General features: G+C 35.1%; 1 protein-coding gene across 1 annotated transcript; it reads left to right on the top strand.

The window, feature by feature from the left end:
• Positions 1-21,254: 21,254 nt before the first annotated feature.
• Positions 21,255-23,298, top strand: LOC108468040 (uncharacterized). The gene is made up of 2 exons (XM_017768891.2): positions 21,255-21,807; positions 22,890-23,298. The coding sequence occupies exons 1-2, from the start codon at positions 21,434-21,436 to the stop codon at positions 22,993-22,995; spliced, it is 480 nt and encodes a 159-aa protein (XP_017624380.1). The 5' UTR covers positions 21,255-21,433; the 3' UTR covers positions 22,996-23,298.
• Positions 23,299-23,885: the final 587 nt, after the last annotated feature.

Here is a 23,885-nt window from a genome sequence, read left to right as displayed (position 1 = left end):
AAGTTTTATTCACACAAAATGTGATTTATCGGATATGAAAAAGAGAAAATATTGGCATAAATGCCTATTAAATCGATTATAAAAGTATGATGAGATATAAGTTTTAAACATGTGAAAGACATTAAATATATGCTTGAGAGATGAATACTAATGAGTATGTGCATGTTTATTACAAGGTTCGAAAAGAGTGGTTGATTATGGATATCTGTGTTAATGGAGAGATTACTCTTGTTAGGCTAATGCCAAATATGCTAAACTATGTTTACAAATTGATCGAGCAAACTATGTGATTGAATAAATTATAACTATAAGGACTATAACAATTTATATTACCTTGTGTTTATATTGTTAAACTTGGTAAATGATTGATAAGAGTTGCCTATTATTTACCTGCAAACTTACTAAGCTATATAGTTTACCCCCTTCATTTCCCATGTTTTATAGTGCCGTGAAGCTTGCTCGAGTTGGGGATCGTCGGAGATCCTATCACACTATCAAGCTGTCATTTTAGGTTTTGATAAATTCAAGTATTTTGAGTTATGGCATGTATAGGGACTTGGACATTCTGTTATATGTGTCATTGAGTTTTGACCAAAAGTATTGGCTTGTGATTGTCAAGGCTTGTCTTGCTATTTGGCCATGCAAGTTGGCTTATATTGGCAACATGGTTGTAAGCCTAAGTATATTCATATATGTGTCAATGTCTATGGTGACATGATCGTGGGTGCTTGATGAATGTGAAATATTTGGAAATGTGATTTATGGCATGACAAACGTTGTGTGTATGATAAATGTTGATATGGTACTGATATGTGATGGTCATAATTGTGAACAGTTCATGGTTCATTTTGTATATAGCCTTGAAAGTTGGCTAATGTTGGTTATGAGTATATTTGTATTAATGACATTTGTGAATGTGGAAACTTGCATAATTTTATGTGGAAAGGTTGATGTTTTAAGCATGTTTGAAAATGGTATGAGAATGACATGTTATTGTCTTGGTTGTAATTATTTGGTCGCTCTTCATGTTTAAGTGTGTGCCATGTAATGTTGAGTAATATGTGCATGTGTCTAGGCCGTGTGTGACACACGATCAGCTTCATGGGCATGTGATCCGGCCATGTGTCCCCTGCACCTAAGTTGTTGCAAAACAGAATGCTCAGAATTGGGCACATGGGTAGAGACACGGGTGTGTGTCTCAGCCGTGTGACGGACACGGCCTTGGGAGACGGACGTGTGTCTTGGCCGTGTGACTTCAATTTGTTCTTGGGTGGCAAACAGAGAGTTACACAGGTTAAGGACATGAGTGTGTGTGACCACACGGCCAACCCACACGGGCGTGTCCCAAGCCACACGTGCGTGTGACCCCTATTTTAGCAAAACATTTGTAAGTGTTGTAAAATTTTCTAAAATTCACAGTTTAGTCCCAAACCACTTCCTACGTATGTTTAGGGCTTCGTAGACTCGTGTTAGGGACTTTAGGCTTGAGTTCAAAAAGTTTTAATTTTGATGGATATTTTTGTCTCGGTTTTGTATGTTTGCTTTTGTTTAAGTCCGGTAATGCCATGTACCCTATTCTAGCGACGAATACGGGTAAGGGGTGTTACAGCTTATGCCCCGAGACAGTTGATGCCGCACAAAAAGAATTATCCAACGCATGAGCTAGATTTAGTCGCGATAGTGTTTGCATTGAAAATTTGGCATCATTACTTATTCGATGAGAAATGTCATATTTATACAGATCACAAAAGTTTGAAATATCTAATGACTCAGAAAGGCTTGAATTTACGGCAGCGGAGATGGTTAGAATTGTTAAAAGACTATGAATTAGTAATTGACTATCATCCGGGGAAAACGAACATAGTTGCTAATGCTTTGAGCCCAAAGCCTTTATTCGCTTTACGTGCTTTGAACACACAATTTGCTTTGTCTGACAATGGTTCAATTTTAGCTGAGTTGAAAGCGAGGCTGTTATTTCTACAAGCAAAATTGTGAAGCTCAAAAGTTTGATAATGAACTGCAAGCAAAATTGGTATAGTGTGAGTCGAATTCTGATTCAGAGTTTCAAGTTGATTCTGAAGATTGTTTGAGATTCAGACACCGAATATGTGTTCCGAGAAATTCAGAGTTGATTCAGATGACTACACTTATCTGTACATCCGGGAAGTACAAAAATGTATAATGATTTGAAACAGCATTATTAGTGGCATGGTATGAAACAAGATATCTCAGATTTTGTTTCGAAATGTTTGACTTGTCAGCAAGTCAATGCTGAGCATCAAGTACCGTCAAGTTTATTACAGCCTATCAAAATTCCTAAATGGAAATGGGACAGAGTAACTATGAATTTTGTTTCAAGTTTGCCCCTATCTTCGAGAAAGAAAGATGCGATTTGGATTGTGGTTGATAGATTAACAAAATCCGCTCATTTCATTCCAGTATGTACAGATTTTTCACTTGATAAATTGGCTGAGTTGTATATTTCAGAGATTGTTTGATTGCACGGAGTGCCACTATCAATTGTTTCGGATAAAGATCTGAGGTTCACATCGCGATTTTGGAAGAAATTGCAAGAAGCTTTAGGTACAAAGCTGCATTTTAGCACTATGTTTCACCTGCAAATGGATGGTCAATCCGAACGAGTTATTCAGATACTTGAGGATATGTTGCGTTGTTGCATTCTTGAGTTTGAAGGTAACCGGGAGAAATATCTACCATTTATTGAATTTGCTTATAACAGTAGTTTCCAATCAAGTATTAAAATGGCACCTACGAAGCTTTATACAATCGTAAATGTCGAACACCGTTGTACTAGAGTGAGCTCAGCAAAAGTAAGATTCACGGGGTTGATCTAATCAGAAAGACTAAAGAAAAAGTGAAAGTAATTTGCGATAGACTGAAAGTAGCTTCGGATCGACAGAAATGGTATGCAGACTTGAAACGAAAAGATATTGAGTTTTAGATCAGAGATAAAGTGTTTTGAGTTTTAGATTAGAGATAAAGTGTTCTTGAAAGTATTGCCGTGGAAAAATATATTGCGGTTTGGTCGAAAAGGGAAATTGAGTCCGCAATTCATCGGACCATATGAGATTATTGATCGAATCAGGCTAGTTGCTTATCGACTATCTTTACTGTATGAGTTTGAAAAAATACATAATGTGTTTCATGTGTCGATCCTTTGATGATATCGATCCGACCCTTCACATGTCATTTCCCCAACCGAAGTTGAAATTCAGCCAGATTTATCGTGCAGTGAAGAACGGATCTGAATTTTAGCTCATGAGATCAAATAGTTGAGAAATAAAAGAATAGCATTAGTGAAAGTCTTGTGGCATCAGCACGGGGTTGAGGAAGCTACCTGGGAACCCGAGGATGCTATCAGAAAATAATATCCAAACCTATTCACTGGTAAGATTTTCGGGGACGAAAATCCCTAAAAAGGGGAGAGTTGTAATAGCCTGGTTTTAGCTAAATCAGAACAGTGGTTTTAGAACCACAAATATGATGTAAAAAATTTATTTTCATATTATTTTTAGTGTTTACAACATGTTATTTGATATGTGTGAAAATTTTGTGAGCTAATTTTATTGTTTGAGTAGTCAGTTTGAGAAAAAGGACTTAATCGCATAAAATGCAAAAGTTGCATTCTACTTGTTTAAAGTGCTTAATTGCTATGGTTGATTTAATTAATGAACATGGCTAATGTGTTTTTAAAGTTTATTAATTAAGGTTAATTTAGTAAAAATGTAAATAAACATATAATAAATAAAACAAAGTTAAAATAAGCTTTCATCTCATCATCTTCAATCAAAATTAAAATAAGCTTTAATCTCATCATCTTCAATAGAAATTAGAAGACAAAGAAGCCGTGGGAGAGCATTTAGGGTTCGACACACATTTAGCTTGATTAAGGTACGGTTTGAGCTCAATTTTTTATAATTTCTATGTTTTTGTAATCGTTACTTCGTATTCTAGCTAGCCCGTACCTTAATTTTTGAATTTTTTCATGATTTCGTGAAGTTCCATTGATGAATATTTGAGCTTTTAAATGTTTGATAATGGAAAATGACTATTTGTTGATAGATTTAAATGTTTTGTAAAGTGATTTTAGGTAAAAATGTATTTTAGGGATTTAATTGTGAAAAGTGTAAATTGAGGGGTTGAAATGTGAAATAAATGAAAGTTTAGGGTTGCTAAGGACCCTATAGAAAATTCGGCACTCATGTATTTAGAAAGAAATTGTGAATTTGTGTTTTTATGTGTTAAGGACTAAATTGTAAACATGTGGAACTTTAGGGGCTAAAGTGTAAAAATGCCTAAATAAGTGTTTATGGACTAAATTGAATGAATTGATAAATAAATGAGTTAATTTTGAATATTATAGATCAAGAAAGAAGGAATTCAGATTTAGATCGGGGGAAAAGCAATGTTATCGAGTAATTAGCCCTATTCGTCAATTCCAAATACGAGGTAAGTTCGTATAATTGTACTTGAATGAATATCTATTTATTTGATGTATGAATTTGAGATAGTATATATTCTATTGGATAAATGTTTAAATAGTAAAGGAAATGTGTGGATTGAGTAAGACAAGTTACCTGACAAGACCATAGCCGGGCTATGGCAATAGAATAATAAGACCATAACCGGGTTATGGCATGTGAATGAAAGACCACGGCAAGGCCTTGGCAATATATATATGTAAGACTATAGTTGGAATATGGCATCGAAAAATCAAAGAAATTGTATTGTAAGTAATTGTGAACCAAAGTGGTTTGATAATAGTATTGATGAGAAATAAAATGTCATGTATTTCTAATGATGAATTTGATGATGCTTATGAATGTGCAAATGGATATACTTATAATGTTTGGTAATAGACCAATAATGAATGATTGGGATTGAATTAGTATGAATGTTTGGATAACTTTTTTCTAATGAAATATGCATGTGAATTATGCTTAGAAAAGCAAGTTAAATAGCTAGATATTTGAATAGGTAAATAATATGGATTTGAGTATTGAAAAGGTTGATATGGATTTGGTATGTTTGTGTATTGGTTGATGAACTTTGGCTGTATATATGTGACTTAAATGATACCAGATGAGCTTTGTGTAAAAATGTGCAAAATGGGTGGCAAACTGGCTTTGCAAATGGCCTATTTTTGTCCACACAAGTAGAGACACGGGTGTGTGTCTCAGCAATGTGCGACACACGGTTATGCTACACGGCTGTGTGTCCCCTGGTGTTGAAATTGAATTGAAGTTAGTATGCTCCACACGGTCTCACACACGGGCGTGTGGTTGGCCGTGTGACCCAAGTCAATATACTCTCTAGTTTTCACACGGCCTGACACACGGGCGCGTCCTCGGCCGTGTGATACAAGTCAGTATGTATGCCCTATTTTCACACGGCCTAAAACACGGGCTTGTCTATTAGCTGTGTGAGGCAAACAGCCTATTCATTTAGGCGTGTGACCCTTACATGTTTAAAAATTTTCTAAGTTTTTAAAATTTTTAAATGTTATCAATTAGGTCTCGAACCACTTTTAAATCATGTTTAAGGCCTCGTAGGCCCTTATAAGGGACAATGCGATTGTACTGAATGATGTATGAAAATGAATGATATATGTTGTATAATGATTAGTAATGCCTTGTAACCCTATTCCAATAACGGATACAAGTTAGGGATGTTACACACGGGGTTGACTTGGTTAAGGAAACCGAAGAGAAAGTAAAAGTGATTCGAGATTGTTTGAAAGCTGCTTCCGATAGACAGAAATCATATGCAGATTTGAAAAGAAAAGAGATTGAGTTTCAAATTGGGGATAAAGTATTTTTGAAAGTATCTCTGTGGAAGGAGATTCTCAGCTTTGGCCGTAAAGGCAAGTTGAGTCCACGTTTCATTGGGCCGTATAAAATTATTGAAATGATAGAGCTAGTGGCATATTGGTTAGCTTTACAGACAGAGTTAGAAAGAATTCATAATGTGTTTCATGTGTCGATGTTGAGACGATATTGTTTCAATCCTTCACATGTGATTTCTCCATTAGAGATTGAGATCCGACCAGATATGACGTATGGTGAAAAACCGATTAAGATCTTAGCTCGGGAAGTTAAATAGTTGAGAAATAAAAGTATAGCTCTAGTGAAGGTTTTGTGGAAACGACATGGTGTTGAAGAAGCTACGTGGGAACCTGAGGGGGCTATGAGAAAACAGTACCCAAATCTATTTTCTGGTAAGATTTTTGACGATGAAAATCCCTATAGGGGGAGAGTTGTAACAGGCCGATTTTGGGGCTAGTCGAAACAGTGGATTTGGGAACCATAAATCTGACGTAGAAAGATTTAATTTTGTTAGATTTTTACAATCTACAGTTTCACAGAATTATTTTGTGAAAATTTCGTTCGAAAATTTGACGTCTGGGCACTTAAATAGTAAAAAGGACTAAATTGTAAAAAGTGCAAGAGTTGAGTTCTACATGTTAAAGGTGTTCAATTCCTATGAGATTTTAAATTAGAGGTCCTTAGATGATAATTAGACCATTTGTTAAGTTAGTGGACAAAAATGGACATGGTGAGATAAAATTTTAAAGTTTGGCAAAAAGGGCATTTTAGTCATTTGGTAAATAAAAGAATAAATAAAGCCAAAATTTGTCCATATTCTCCAACACTTGACCTAAATTTTCAAGCTCTCCATAGCTAGGGTTTTTTCATCTTTCAAGCTTGATTGTAAGTACATCCTAGCCTTGTTTTTAATGCTTTTTTACGTTTTTGAAGTCGTATTCACCTGATCTTTCCATTTCTACCATTGTTTTAAAGTAGGGTTCATGTTTGAAAATTTACCCATGTGTGTGACATGCATGTGTTTTGATGTTTAATGGTAGAAAATGAAAGTTTAATGTGTAATAAACAACTTTTATTAAGTGATTTTTCATGAAAACACCTAAAAAGGACATATTTGTAAAAAGATGTAAAATGGGTAGTAAAAATCTAATTCGTTGAAAAATGTGGGCTGATATGAGCATGTATATGGTTCGGCCAAGCTTAGGTAACAAAGAAAGTGAGTACATTTCATTTTACGAGCCTAGGGATTAATTTGTAAAAATGTGAAACTTTAGGGGAAAAAGGTAATTTTTCCATAATGTGATGTTTGGACTGATTTGAGTAATGTGAATATTAAATAAGTTAAAATTTCTATTATCGATCAATAAAAATGAAGTTCAGACCTTGATCGGGGAAATGATAAGAGGTTTGACGATTAGATCCCTTTTCTACTATTTTTGTACCAAGGTAAGTTCGTATGTAAATAATGCATTATTATTTATGCTTTAATTTTTTATTATTGTATGAATTTTGAATTTCTCTTTGAATAAATTTGACAAAGTTTCGACAAGTGAGAAATATCCCAGTTGAACTTTAGGAATAGATAGGATACGAATGTCATGACATTAGGGTTTTTTGAGTTTACGCGTAAGACTATATCTAGAATATGGCATCGATATGAGATTTCGTGTAAGACCATAGCTAGGCTATTGGCATCGATTTTAGATCCCATGTAAGACCATATCTAGGATAAGGCATTGGTATGGTACTATATGTTTGAGATTTCCTGAGTATCCTTTAGTATTCCAAGTGGTTCAACGGGTAACTTAACGACCATGTTAAAGTTATATAATATTATGGTATATTGTGGAAGACAATGGTACGTTGCAAGTTGGTACAAGTATGTACACAAAACTCATGCTTAATTAGCTCGATATGTGATGAATCCACGGTAAGGTTTGATTAAGTAAGTTATGATGTTAAGGTTTTAATATCATCTATGCCAAGTTTGATTATGAGATTTACAATGATACCTATGTTAATTTATTTCATGTTAAAAACATGTTAAAATGTGTTTAAGATGCCTATTATTTGCATAGGAACTTACTAAGCTTTAAAGCTTACCCCATTTCTTTTTCCCTTGTCTTTTAGTGTCACCAAGCCAGCTCGGGGATCGAAGACGGTCGAAGATCCATTCACACTATCAAAATTTTCATTTTGGGTACTTACGATTACATTATTTTTAGTTATGCCATGTATAGGGACTTGGTCATTTTGTTATGTGTCATATTTGATTTGGCCAATATGTTGGCTTATAATGGTTGATGATTCATTTTGTAAATGGCCATTGAAATTGGCTAATATTGGTTAAGTATATATGAATATAAAGATGTCTTTCATGGATGTGGATTTTGCATGGTTTGAGATGATAAGTATGAGATATTGCATGTGATAGAAAATAGTATGTAATTGATGTGTGGATGACTTTGTTGTGGTTGAATTGATTGTGTGTATATACTTAGATTGGTGTTGCTTGTTGTTGCGTAGGTTGGTGCAAGTAAGGGTGGCAAAATGACTTGGTAAATAACCTTATTTTTGTCCACACTGGTAGACACACAGGCGTTTGCCCTATGGGTGTGTGATCCAGCCGTGTGTCCCCTGCATCTTTAATTTTTATCTTCGAATTGACCACACGGGTAGAGACACGGCTGTGTGTCTCAGTTGTGTGAAGGACACGACCCAGGGACATGGGCGTGTGCCTAGGCCTGTGAAGTCTGCACCTATTTTATGAAAAATTATGAAAATTAAATTGCCCACACAGCCTAAGCACACGGACGTGTGACTTGGCTGTGTGACTTCAATTTGTTGATGATATCATAAACAGAGAGTTACACGGGTTAGGGGCACAGGCGTGTGTGACCACACGGGCGTGTGACCCCTGTTTTGATGAAACATTTTCTAGGTGTTGCAAGACTTTTCTAAAGTTCTCGGTTTAGTCCCAAACCACTCTTAATGCATGTTTTGGGCCTCGTAGGCTCGTTTAAGGGATGATACGAATGTTCTTAAAAAGTTTTAAATTTGAGTAGAAATTCATGTCCCGGTTTTGAATTTTTTTTGAGTTTAAGTCCAATAATGCCTCGTTGGAACAACGGAAATGTGCAAGTGTACACAATCGCAACAAGTAATAAAGTGACAAGTAAATGTCGAGTTATCATAACCACAGGGACTGTGAGAAGAATTATATATCAATGTTATTTAAAACACTTTGGTGAAAAAAATATTTTGTTTGAAAAGGGTGATTAAAAACTAAGATTTTAAACTAAATAAATTAATCTCAAATGCACGATTTCAAAGTACGAGTTTAATCAAATGACATAATTGTGTTAGATTAATTACATTTCTTAACTTAGAATTATTAAACTCATGTTTATATTGTTACAAATAAATTCACGGCAACTTGGTAATTTGCTAACTTGTGAACATACTCACCTACCAAAATCCATTTATCTCTTGACTATATCCCTATGTCAATTCAACCGATTAAACAAATCTTAATAGGCAACTATGTTATTGCACATACATACTTATTAAATCGAAATAATCTCTTGTACATATCCATATTTCAATTCGAACAGTTAATTAAATCTAATAAGCACATAAAAGACTATGTGAGGTAACAAGGTATCCCTACCTTGAAACAATTTAATCACAATAATCTTGCAAGTTATGCAAGGCAATTGTATCGTCAGATACCATTGCTAATTTAACCCTCAGCTACCTTAAATGATTAAACATGCACTGATTAAGTACTGTGCCATTAATTGCAATTTCAATCCGTTTAAATAATTGATTTATTAGCTACGTCACAATTGTAATGCAAGAGTAGCCTAGTCGTAATTTTACTTAACCAAGCATCTTACCGAGGCCTATAACAACATAAACACAATTTTAACAATTTTCGCAAACGAAATACAATCAACCTAACACGAATTAAATTCAAGCTAAATTGATAAATTAGCCATTCCATCAACATAAATATTCATAGATATGTTCATCATAACAACAACAAAAATTAAAGAGATAGAGAACAAGAATCAAATCTGGTGTTTTCCCGTGGCTTGACTAGTTTGCTCCATTCTTCCTTCTCCGTTGTCCTCGTCGACCAAGGCTGCTATGAACACTTAATTGCTGCTCCAAATGGCTGATCACTGCCCCTTTTCTAAGAGGAGAAATCGGCAAGAGAGCAAGGGTGTGATAACCCGAATTAGGGCCTAATCGGAATAGTGGTTTCGTGACCATAAATCTGAGATAGAAATAATTATTTTATAATTATTTTGAGGTTTATGATATGATTTCATGATTGAGTGAAAATTTCGTGATGAAATTCTATGCATTAAGCGCTTAAGTTGAGATTAGGGACTAAATCGAATAATTTTCAAAACTTGTGTTCTAGAAGTTTTTAGTATGAAATTGCTTTGGAATATTAATTAGGAGGTCTTAAATAGCAATTTGACCAATTTCTAAGTTTATGGACAAAAATTGGACATGGATGGAATTTTTGGAAAGTTTAGTAGTAAGGGCATTTTGGTCATTTGTATATTACATGAAATAAAATGGGAAAAATAACACAAAAATGGTCATCTTCTCAATTAGTTGCTGTCGAATTTTGATATCCTCCATAGCTAGGGTTTCTTCAATTTTCAAGCTTCATAGTAAGTGATTTCAAGCCCCATTTTTAATGATTTTTATGTTTTTGAAATCTCGGTAGCTTGATTTAGCTTATGTTAGCAATAATTCAACCTAGGGTTCATATTTGGAAAAATACCCATAGGTGAAATTTGTGTATTTTGGTGTTTTATGATAGAATATGAGGTTTTAAATTATGTTAGACAACTTGTGCTACTCGGTTTTGAGTGAAAACGAGTAAAAGGGCTTAATCGGTAAAAATACCTAATATTCATTAGTACATGTTAGAATGAGAATTTGATGTTTCCATAGAAGATAAAAATGTTTAGCATGTCATAAAACATAAGACTAAGGGCTGAAATTAAATTTCCGAGCCTAGGGGCAAAATCATAATTTTGTAAAAGTTAGGGGGCAAAAACGTAATTTTTCCATAATGTGATTTTTGGGTTGAAATAAGTAGTATGAGTGTTAAATGAGCTAAATGTGTTGTTATAGATCAAGAAAGACGTGGAATCGATCGTGATCGGGGAAAAGAAAAGCTTTCGGACTAAATTATAACATTTCTAAAGTTTGCACCGAGGTAAGTTTGTACATGAATAATTTATCGATTTTTTTTATGTTATTTTATGTTGTTATCATATGAATTGGTGACTGTCCATAGAATGATTAAATGATGGAAACTTGCAAATTTAATTAGATTATGAATAAGCATTAACGGTGAAAAAGGAAAGATTTTCTGGTTGAACCCTCGGAACAGGAACAATACGAATGACCCATTGTGAATACACGTGTGTAGTACTAAGTGCAGGCTACTACGTGTACCATACTATTAATTCACATGTGTAGTACTAAGTGCAGGCTACTATGCATACTCAATGACTTCGATGACGTGTGTAGTACTAAGTGCAGGCTACTACGTGTATCAGATGGTGAGGTCATGTGTGTAGTACTAAGTGCAGGCTACTATGCGTATCAGATAGCTTCGGTTATAAGTGTGGAAAGGGGAAATATGTGTAAATAATGGCATATTTGTTATTTTTCTGTTGAGTTCAACGGGAAAAATCGATAAAGTGGTAATATGTGAAAGTTATTATAAGGTGGATATGTGCAAATTTATGTTTATGAAAAGCTAGGAGCTATGTGCTCGATAATTGAGTGAATTCTGGTATAACAAAAAGGACTAGGTGAAATTATGCAAGAGTGGATGTTAGAAATAAAATAGTGTTGGACAGCAGCAGTTACATGATTTTAAAAATTTACCAAAAATCATGGAAGTTGAATAAAAATGAAAATGATATATGTGCTCGATAATGAGTCTATTTTCACATAAAAGAAACAGGGGAAGCAAAAGAATTCTATATTGTGTGATATTTGAATTCTTGTGAAACAGGGTCTGAATGAATTTGAGATCCCCTATTCTGACTTTATAAATTCAGCATAAATTGTACAAAAATTATTAAGAGTCATACTTGACATGAATGGATTCCTTATTGAGTCTATTTTTAAGGGAAACAAACGACATGGTCGTTGGAATTCTGTATAAGGAGAAATTTGGTTCGTATGGCACAGGGGTTAGAGTAGTCAAACCCTGAAATAGAGGAGAATTTAACTAATAAACTATACTAATTGACCCGATCAAAAATTCTAGAAAAAAAATTAGTAAGTAGACATATGAGTCTAGTTTTAAAGAAAATTTACGGAATTGGATTTTGAGTTTTGTAGCTTGAGATATGATTTTTTTTAAAACCGGGACTCCAAAAAATAGCCTGTCCTAAATATGTGATTATATACTAGTATGATTGTTTTACTTTGATAAATTGAATATCAATTTCGTACTTACTTACTAAGCTATATGCTTACCTTCTTTTCTTTTTCTTGTCTTATAGAATTACTAAGCCAGCTCGAGATTTGGAGATCGTTGGAGACCCATCCACACTATCAATACTTTTTGGTATTTTGTAAACACTATTTTGGAATTATGGCATGTATAGAGGGATGGATCATTTTGTTATGTGTCATAATTAGTTTGTTTTAAAATATTACTTTTTGAAAATTTGATAATTTACTTGTACTTATGTATATCTGTTAATGTTATCTATTTTTGTTCAAGCTGGAGGAATTAATTACGTAAGATCAAGTAAATGTGTGAATTCATGTTTTCGTGATCTGTAATATTCTGTTTCTTGTTCCGGCTTAGAACATGGGTAAGGGGTGTTACATTTATTGGTATCAGAGTCGAGGTTTAGGCGGTTCTCGGATTTACGTACTGTGTGTGTAAGTCTATCTATACATGCCATAATTATATTATGATAGTGTGATGACTCCTGACAATTTAAATCGTGTTTTTAGTAAATGGATCCCAACCGAGCTGTAACTGATGATGTAGAAAGTAATGCACCGGTTCCCGCACAAGGGACTGCGCCGGTTGAGAGCAGGCATGAGACACATGATCAGGGAGATGGGGCTCGGGAAGCCTTTCTCCATATGATGAGTAATTGGTACACAAAATTTGTTCGGGCAAATCTGAACGCTCAGCCTCTTCCACCCCCTCCTATTCCTCAACCAGTTCCCGTAGTTCCTCAAAGTACCAAAATGGTAAGATTGAGCAAACCCCCAATTGATGAAATTCGAAAGCAAGGGGCTGAAGAATTTAGGGCTAATATAGATGATGATCCCGAGAAAGTAGAGTTATAGCTTGAAAATTCTATCAGGTTATTCGATGAGCTTTTTGCACTCTAGAAGAATGTTTGAAATGTGCTATATCTTTACGGCATATCATTGGTGGAAGACATTAGTATCTGTGGTTCCAAAAGAAAGGGTTACATGGGATTTCTTCCAAGAGGAGTTTAGAAAGAAGTATATAAGCCAGTGGTTCATTGATCAAAAACGGAAAGAGTTCATTGAGCTGAAACAAGGTAGAATGTCTGTGGCAGAATATGAACGTGAATTTGTCAGGCTCAGCAAGTATGCCCAGGAGTGTGTGTCCACCGAAGCTATTATGTGTAAGAGGTTCGAGGATGGGCTAAATGAAGAAATCAAGCTACTAGTTGGGATTTTAGAGTTGAAAGAGTTTGTGGTATTGGTCGATTGAGCTTGTAAAGCTGAAGAATTGAGCAATGAGAAGAGGAAAGCTGTGAATGAAGCCAGAGACAAAAGAAAGAGGCCAATGAGTAACTCATTCCAATCTCAGTCAAAAAAGTCTAAAGAAATGGATCCTTGGTTGACTGTTTCAACTGGACATTCGTATCGGGATCGTAGGAGATCATATTCGGGTTCTAAAGCTCAAGCTACTTCAATGGCGAGTGTAGGTAATGTGAGATCTAATAGACCCGAGTTTCAGTACTGTAGTAAACAACATTTCGGGGAGTGCTGGACAATTAGTCGGGCTTGTTTCAAATGTGATTCCCGAGAACATTATATTAAGGATTGCCTAAAAAGGGTTGAAGAAGAAAAATTACAGAGTGCCAGACAGACTAGTGCTGCTAATAGAGGTAGACCTCCGAGAAATATTAGAAGTGGAGCTAGCAGTCGAAGTGTGACAGAGGAATCAACTGGGAGACCAAAAGCTAGAGTACCTGCTAGAGCTTATGCCATACGTGCTCGGGAAGAGGCGTCATCTCCTGATGTGATCATTGGTACATTTTCTCTTTATGATACTATTGTCATTGCATTGATTGATCCCGGATCTACTCATTTTTATGTTTGTGTGAATTTGGTATCTAGTAAGAGCTTGCCTGTAGAATCTACTGAATTTGTGATTAAAGTGTCAAACCCTTTAGGCAAATATGTGTTAGTAGATAAGGTTTGCAAAATTGCCCTTTGATGATTCAAGGTCCTTGTTTTCCGCTAATCTAATGTTGCTCGATTTGACGAGTTTGATGTCATTTTGGGTATGGATTGGTTGATGCTACATGATGCGAGTAAATTGCGCATGAAAACTCTTGATTGAAATGTGAAAATGGTGAAATTCTTGGTGGAAACAAATGAATCAAATAAATTGCCTATGGTGATTTCGTATATATGTCCTTTCGCGATATATGCGAAAAGGGTGTAAGCTTATCTTGCTTATGTATTAAATACTAAAATGTCTGAGTCGAAGCTTGAATCAGTACCAGTAGTCTGGGAGTTCCCGGATGTATTTCTAAAAGAATTGCCGGGGTTGCCTTCGATCAGAGAGGTAGAGTTTGATATTGATTTATTACCTGGAACTGCACCAATTTCGATCTCTCCATACAGAATGGCTCCAACTGAATTGAAAGAATTAAAAGCTCAGTTGCAAGAGTTAACAGATAAGGGGTTTGTGAGACCGAGTTTCTCTCCCTGGGGTGCCCCCGTGTTGTTTATAAAGAAAAAGGATGGATCCATGAGACTTTGTATTGACTATCGATAGCTCAACAAGGTGACCATAAAGAACAGGTATCCGTTGTTGAGAATCGATGATTTGTTTGACTAGTTAAAAGGGGCGACAGTGTTTTCAAAGATTGATTTGAGATCCGGTTACTATCAGTTGAGAGTTAAAGAGTTGGATGTGCCAAAAACCACTTCAAAACGAGGTATGGACACTATGAATTCCTTGTGATGCCTTTTGGTTTAACTAATGCTCCGGCTATCTTTATGGATTTGATGAATCAAATCTTTTGGCCATACTTGGATAGGTTTGTGGTTGTGTTCATAGATGATATCCTGATTTATTCTCGAAACGAGTCCGAGCATGCTGAACATTTAAGAATGGTATTATAGATTTTAAGAGAAAAGAAATTATTTGCTAATTTCAATAAAAGTGAATTTTGGCTTCATGAAGTCGGATTTTTGGGACATGTAGTTTCGGGTGATGGTATTCGGGTCGATCCGAGAAAAGTTTTGGCAATTTTTAATTGGAAACTGCCGAAGGATGTATCTAAGATTAGAAGCTTTTTGGGCTTAGGTGGATATTATCGACGCTTTGTCGAGGGATTTTCGATGATCACCTCTCCTATGACTAAGCTGTTGCAAAAGAATGTTGAGTTTAATTGGACTAAAGAGTGTCAACAAAGTTTTGAGAAGTTGAAAGAGCGGTTGACCAAAGCACCAGTGTTAGTGCAACCCAAGTCGGGGAAAGAATTTGTGATATATAGTGACGCGTCATCAATTGGTCTTGGTTGTGTTTTAATGCAAGAAGGTAAAGTAGTAGCTTATGCTTCAAGACAGTTGAAACCGTACAAGAAGAATTACCCGACACATGATTTATAGTTGGCCGCCATTGTCTTTGCTTTGAAGATTTGGCGTCATTATTTATACGGCAAGAAATGCCAAATCTTTACTGATCACAAAAGTTTGAAATATTTGATGAATCAAAAATATTTGAATTTACGACAACGGAGATGGCTTGAATTATTAAAAGATTATGAATTAATAATTGATTATCATCCCGGGAAAGCGAATGTAGTCGCTGATGCCCTAAGTAGAAAATCTTTGTTTGCTTTGAGAGCTATGGGTACAGATTTGGCTATGTTTGATGATGGTTTGATTTTGGCCGAGTTAAGAGTTAGGCCGCTATTTCTTCAGCAAATTTGTGAAGCTTAGAAGAATGGCAATGAATTGCGAGCCAAGCGAGCTCAGTGTGAATTGGATTGTAACTCAGATTTTCGAATCGGACCAGAGGATTGCTTAATATTCCGTGATCGAGTATGTGTACCGAAAGATGCTGAGTTGATTCAGAAGATTTTACATGAGGCACACAGTGGTTGTTTGCAAGTTCATCCTGGTAGTACGAAAATGTACAATGACCTGAAGAAAATATATTGGTGGAATGGTATGAAGAGAGATATCTCTGAGTTTGTAGCAAAATGCTTGATTTGCCAGCAAATGAAAGCTGAACACCAAGTACCTTCAGGTTTACTTCAACCAGTGATGATTCCCGAGTGGAAATGGGACAGAATTACGTTGGATTTTGTGACAGGGTTGCCCCGACTCCGAAAAAGAAAAATGTCATCTGGGTAATAATTGACAGACTAACTAAATCAGCTCATTTTATTCCGGTACTTACTGATTACTCTCTTGATAAGTTGGTTGAATTATATATTTCTGAAATTGTGAAATTACACGGAGTACCTATGTCTATTATTTCAGATAGAGATCCGAGATTTACTTCGAGGTTTTGGAAAAAGTTGCAAGAAACTTTGGGTACAAAATTGAATTTCAGTACCGCATTTCATCCACAAACTAATGGTCAATCCGAAAGAGTAATTCAGGTACTCGAGGATATGCTCCGATGTTGTGTTTTAGAATTTCAGGGTAATTCGGAGAAATATTTACCCTTAGTCGAATTTGCCTACAGCAACAGTTTTCAATCGAACATACAGATGGCACCGTACGAAGCATTGTATGGTCGCAAGTGTCGGACTCCCTTGTATTGGACCGAGCTCAGTGAGAAACAGATTCACGGAGTTGACTTGATTAGAGAAACTGAAGAGAAAGTGAAAGTGATTCGTGATTGTCTGAAAGCTGCTTCAGATCAACAAAAGTCATATGCGGATTTGAAGAGAAAAGAGATTGAGTTCCAAGTGGGTGATAAAGATTTTCTAAAGCTATCTCCGTGGAATAAAATTTTAAAGTTTGGCCGAAAAGGCAAGTTGAGTCCGCGTTTCATTGGGTCTTATAAGGTTATTGAAAGAGTTGGACCAGTGGCTTATCGGCTAGCCTTGCCAACCGAGTTGGAAAAGATTCATAATGCGTTTCATGTGTCGATGCTGCAACGTTACCGTTCTGATCCTTCACATGTGATTCCTCTAACAGAAATTGAAATTCGACCGGATATGACCTATGAGGGGGAATAAATAAAGATTTTGGCTCGAGAAATTAAACAGTTGAGAAATAAAAGTATAGCCTTGGTGAAAGTATTGTGGCACAGACATGGAATAGAAGAGGCTATGTAGGAACCTGAGGAAGCTATGGGGAAACAGTACCCGAACCTCTTTACCAGTAAGATTTTCGGGGACGAAAATCCCTAAAGGGGGGAGAATTGTGACAACCCGAATTAGGGCCTAATTGAAATAGTGGTTTTATGACCATAAATTTGAGATAGAAATAATTGTTTTATAATTATTTTGAGGTTTATGATATGATTTCATGATTGAGTGAAAATTTCGTGATGAAATTCTATGCATTAAGCGCTTAAGTTGAGATTAGGGACTAAATCGAATAATTTGCAAAACTTGTGTTCTAGAAGTTTTTAGTATGAAATTGCTTTGGAATATTAATTAAGAGGTCTTAAATAGAAATTTGACCAATTTCTAAGTCTATGGACAAAAATTGGACATGGATGGAATTTTTTGAAAGTTTAGTAGTAAGGGCATTTTGGTCATTTGTATATTAAATGAAATAAAATGGGAAAAATAACACAAAAATGGTCATCTTCTCAATTAGTTGCTGTCGAATTTTGATCTCCTCCATAGCTAGGGTTTCTTCAATTTTCAAGCTTCATAGTAAGTGATTTCAAGCCCCGTTTTTAATGATTTTTATGTTTTTGAAATCCCGGTAGCTCGATTTAGCTTATGTTAGCAATAATTCAACCTAGGGTTCATATTTCGAAAAATACCCATAGGTGAAATTTTTGTATTTTGGTGTTTTATGATAGAATATGAGGTTTTAAATTATGTTAGACAACTTGTGCTACTCGGTTTTGAGTGAAAACGAGTAAAAGGGCTTAATCGGCAAAAATACCTAATATTCATTAGTACATGTTAGAATGAGAATTTGATGTTTCCATAGAAGAGAAAAATGTTTAGCATGTCATAAAACATAAGACTAAGGGCTGAAATTAAATTTCCGAGCCTAGGGGTAAAATCATAATTTTGTAAAAGTTAGGGGGCAAAAATGTAATTTTTCCATAATATGATTTTTGGATGGAAATAAATAGTATGAGTGTTAAATGAGCTAAATGTGTTGTTATAGATCAAGAAAGACGTGGAATCGATCGTGATCGGGGAAAAGAAAAGCTTTCGGACTAAATTATAGCATTTCTAAAGTTTGCACCGAGGTAAGTTTGTACATGAATAATTTATCGATTTTTTTTATGTTATTTTATGTTGTTATCATATGAATTGGTGACTGTCCATAGAATGATTAAATGATGGAAACTTACAAATTTAATTAGATTATGAATAAGTGTTAACGGTGAAAAAGGAAAGATTTTCCGGTTGAACCCTCAGAATAGGAACAATACGAATGACCCATTGTGAATACACGTGTGTAGTACTAAGTGCAGGCTAGTACGTGTTCCATACTGTTAAGTCGCATGTGTAGTACTAAGTACAGGCTACTATGCGTACTCAATGACTTCGATGACGTGTGTAGTACTAAGTGCAGGCTACTACGTGTATCAGATGGTGAGGTCATGTGTGTAGTACAAGTGCAGCCTACTATGCGTATCAGATAGCTTCGGCTATAAGTGTGGAAAGGGGAAATATGTGTAAACAATGTTATATTTGTTATTTTTCTATTGAGTTCAACTGGAAAAATCGATAAAGTGGTAATATGTGAAAGTTATTATAAGGTGGATATGTGCAAATTTATGTTTATGAAAAGCTAGGAGCTATGTGCTCTATAATTGAGTGAATTCTGGTATAAAAAAAAGGACTATGTGAAATTATGCAAGAGTGAATGTTAGAAATAAAACAGTGTTGGACAGCAGCAGTTACATGATTTTTAAAATTTACCAAAAATCATGGAAGTTGAATAAAAATGCAAATGATATATGTGCCCGATAATGAGTCTATTTTCACCTAAAAGAAATAGGGGAAGCAAAAGAATTCTATATTGTGTGATATTTGAATTTTTGTGAAACAGGGTCTGAATGAATTTGAGATCCCCTGTTCTGACTTTAGAAATTCACCATAAATTGTACAAAAATTATTAAGAGTCATACTTTACATGAATGGGTTCCTTATTGAGTCTAATTTTAAAGGAAACAAATGACATGGTCGTTGGAATTCTGTACAGGGATAAATTTGGTTCGTAGTGCACTGGGGTCAGAGTAGTCGAACCCTGAAATAGGGGAGACTTTAACTAATAAACTGTACTAATTGACCCAACCAAAAATTCTAGAAAAAAAAATTAGTAAGTAGACATATGAGTCTAGTTTCAGGGAAAATTTACGGAATTGGATTTCGAGTTTTGTAGCTCGAGATATGATTTTTTTTTAAACCAGGACTCTAGAAAACAACCTGCCCTGAATATGTTATTATATACTAGTATGATTGTTTTACTTTGATAAATTGAATATCAATTTCGTACTTACTTACTAAGCTATATGCTTACCTTCTTTTCTTTTTCTTGTCTTATAGAATTACTAAGCCAGCTCGAGATTTGGAGATCGTCGGAGACTCATCCACACTATCAAGACTTTTTGGTATTTTATAAACACTATTTTGGAATTATGGCATGTATAGAGGGCTAAACCATTTTGTTATGTGTCATAAATAATTTGTTTTAAAATATTACTTTTCAAAATTTGATAATTTACTTGTACTTATGTATATCTGTTAATGTTATCTATTTTTGTTCAAGCTAGAGGAATTAATTACGTAAGATCAGGTAAATGTGTGAATTCATGTTTTCGTGATCTGTAATATTCCGTACCTTGTTCTGGCTTAGAACATGGGTAAGGGGTGTTACAAAGGGAATTTGGAATGGAAAAGAAGAGAGAAAGTGGAGAGAAAAGAGAAAAGATTTGAATGCTTGAGGTGTGTTTCAAATGACCAGCCTAAGGGGGTTTTTATAGCTAAAGAGGGCTACTAAAAATAGCTAAAATTATCAACCAAAGAGCTTTGGCCGGCCACACATGTGGCAAGGTTGATAGTTTCAACTTTGCTAATTTAGGCTTGGGGCAAATCTATAAAGCCACCAATTGTGGAGGGGTTTGTTTGCAACTTGAACAAGTCTTCAAAGGCCTCTTTGTAAGCTAAATAATCAGCCAATAAGCTGATTTGGGTCAGCATATGGACGGTTTTGGGCTGTCCACTTCTTGGTTAATTCGGTTCACTCGGTTCGGCTCAACTGGACCACTTTTTAATAATTAATTAATAATAATTTATTTAATCCAAATTAAATTGGATATAAATTGAAATTAATTATATTATGAAATAACACATAAGTTGGACCATCTTTAGCTGAAAAATTCAGTCGTCTTGATGCTTCAAAAATTACTTTTCGATTTTGCGCTTCTAGTAGTGTCTGTCAAGCTAACTTTCGTCCTTTGTGCAAATCTGTCGAAAATGATCAAAATTAATCAAAATTTATTATAAAATTATTTAAAATTCATTATGTTAATAATTTAAGTCCAAAATAATTATTTTATAATAATTATATATTTTTCGACAATAATTTTACTGAAACTGCATGAATTTAAGTGTGTATATTTTTGTGTTTCCACTCGTACCCTATTTCGGCATCGAATACGGGTAAGAGGTGTTACAGTTTCTCCTAAAATGATGCTATAAGGTGACACACCATCTTGTGCCATTAATGGCTAATGACAGTTTAGTAATCTAAATGTAATAAATCAATAACGTTAGTGAATATATTGTAATTTTCAAAAACATTAGTGATCACATTGTAATTTGTTAAAGTTCAATGATAAAAATGCAATTTGAACTATTCCAAAGTGACTAAATGCGTAGTTTATCCTTTCATAAATTTTGGATTTTTTTTATACTTTTTCAAAAAAAAATAATAGGAAAATTCCCTAATCCCCAATACAACCGTATACATACATGGAAGATAACGGAATGGGGTTTAGTTTACACTGTGAACCATACTCCAGTTTCCAGTTCAACCATCACTCTATTGTCTTCCCTTGAAAACTCATGAAAATTTTAATTTTTAACAATCTATCGACCAAAAAGTAATAGCAATTAAAAGTAGAAGAACCAGAAAAATAAAAAATGTCTGCTTTTCATGTCTCAAAGTTAATCATTACTTCGCAAGCCTCAGCAACTCATCCAAAATTTCCCCCTTTTTCTGTTTTCAGAAAATCTCTATCATTCCCTCACTCTGTTTCTCAGTGCCAAAGGAAAATTGCAACCTTTGTTTCTTCAAAATCATCAGAAGCTGGGGAGTTGCCGACCGCTGAAGATGAGTGGCTCAGCAGACTCCCGGATAAGAACAAGCCACTTTACTCTCACAGCTTGCCTTGCATTGAAGCATGGCTTAGGAGCTTAGGGTTTTATCAAAGCAGAGAGGACCGTGCTGTTTTGTTGATTGAAAAACCTGATTGGCATGCCCAGTTATCTCTTGATATCACTGAACTTTATATAAGGTAAATTTATGGCCTCTTTTAGGATTTTTAAAGCGATTTTCTTTGTCTAGTATTTTTTTTTTCCATTTTAATTTGAGATGGGTATGTTTATTTTGTTGATCGTTGATTGAGTTTAAAGAATTTCTTCTGTTAAAGGTAAAGTTTTGTGGCGTCTTCTTTTTCTTTTCCTGCTAAAGGTTGATGTGTTTAGTTTCTATTTTGGAGCAAACATTCTGTTACTTCTAATAACTACCATAAGCGAACATATAATTTCTAAATTGCAGCTATTGCATCCATGTATAGAATAAGAAGGTTTCATTTAATATTGTTGTGATTAATGTGAAATACTAGCAATAGAGGTTGATAATGACAAATTTTAGTTGACTTGACCAAGTTCTATTTGGTTAAACAGAGCAGGCATTCAAAAAGTAGTGATTAAGGATAGGGATAAAGTTTGGAAGGTCTGGCCATTTCTACTTTCTACAAGTGTTAGCAGGATATCATAATCATTGCTGCAAGGATGCTGGTCATGCTTCCCGCTTGCATATCAACCTTAGCATTAGACTTAGGAAGCAAAAAACCATGAATGTTAATCCCCTTCTTACAGTTCTTTCTTGCACTGTATCTCGTTTTTGCATAAATTAAGAGAGTGGGATAGAAGTCCATAAACTAAGAGAAAAAAAGATATGGTGGAAAATTGATGCTCTTGGTTAGAGAGAATGAGCAAAAGATTTTGGATGTTAACTATAGGTCCTCTTTTAGATGAGGCTTAAGTCCCTCTAGATCTTGGCTGATATATACATATCATTGGTTCTTAGGGTGAATCAAGCCTTATCTTCCTCTGAGATGAACTGCTAAAGGAATCATTTCTGTTTAGTGAATTCATTAAGACCTTTAAACACAATTGACCTTGCTGCATTTGATCGCTTGATGATCCTGGTGTAATTTAATTAAATGCCCCAAACATTATATATATATATGGGGAGGGGGGATTGGAAGGGAAATGAATAAAAATAAGTGAAAAGTGTTATACATCATTCTTCCCAACCTCATCCAAAATTTTATCTATGATTGGGCTGAGAAGATTGTATCATGTGCGGCAGGTACTTGAAGAGTGGACCTGGGAATCTCGAAAGAGACGTGGAAAGGAGATTTAGTTATGCATTGAGTAGAGAGGATATTGAAAATGCAATACTTGGGGGACCATAAAGACCTATAATTAGTTCCTCTTCATGTATAACTTCATTACAGCAGTTGCATAGTGTTTTAGATGTCAAATACTTTATCCACTTGCTAAACTTTGAGGATATCAGAGCACTGCAAATTTCTGATCTTATGCGTTTTATCCTTTTCTGGTTGTTATTTTTCCACCCATTTTTTTCATATCCGTCTTGCTGTGATGACATAGTGATCTTGTCCTAGTTTCTTGGATTGTGCTGAGCAAGTTAAGGGCATTTTACAAGTAAATTGTCATGGATTTCAGATTGAAAGATACATAGTCCGTTGTTATTATGATGCTTATTTTTCCTATTTTCCGAATATGTGCCACTGTGATAACAGTACAATCTGCAAACAGTGCACGAATAGTCTTTTGTAAAATCAAGTCAGTTGCATTATCAATGGATGCAGCTGCTTCATCAAGCACCAAGATTCAACTTCTCATGCTCCAATTTGATCCATCTTGCACAACTGCACGACAACTTGGTCACCATAAAAGGGTAGGTCCTTCAGTATTATTCCCATCTTGTGCCCTCCTTGAAATATGCAACTAATGACTCAAAGAACTAATGGTGCATGAGGCCGATATGTGATCTGTTCCAAGTAAGTTTTCTCAGTATACAGACTGGTGCTGTATAATAGAAGTTAACTCTATAATGCATAAGCAAAGAAATATGATACCAGCAAATCACAGATATCCACTTTATTCACAGCAAGCCAATCGGATGGAGGAGGATTCTCCTCTATCAATTCAGGGGTCTCGCTTGTTATATACATGTATTGATTAAGCTTTTCTAGTAATTTGCTATGATGCGTTGGTTTTGAACTGGAAATACAAGGGACAAATTCATATGGAATTATCCGGTAGCTTAATATTGTTC

The sequence above is a fragment of the Gossypium arboreum genome, chromosome 8 (assembly GCF_025698485.1).
Source record: "Gossypium arboreum isolate Shixiya-1 chromosome 8, ASM2569848v2, whole genome shotgun sequence".
Taxonomy (NCBI): Eukaryota; Viridiplantae; Streptophyta; class Magnoliopsida; order Malvales; family Malvaceae; genus Gossypium; species Gossypium arboreum.
The sequence above is the reverse complement of the archived record's forward strand: the minus strand, read 5'-3'. Positions and strand labels throughout refer to the sequence as shown.

Bases quoted from the DNA above. Each gene is read 5' to 3' on its own strand.
- LOC108468040 (XM_017768891.2), top strand. From the start codon at position 21,434: ATGTCTGCTTTTCATGTCTCAAAGTTAATCATTACTTCGCAAGCCTCA. The intron at 21,808-22,889 runs GTAAATTTATGG...CATGTGCGGCAG, and splicing joins ATCACTGAACTTTATATAAG to GTACTTGAAGAGTGGACCTG.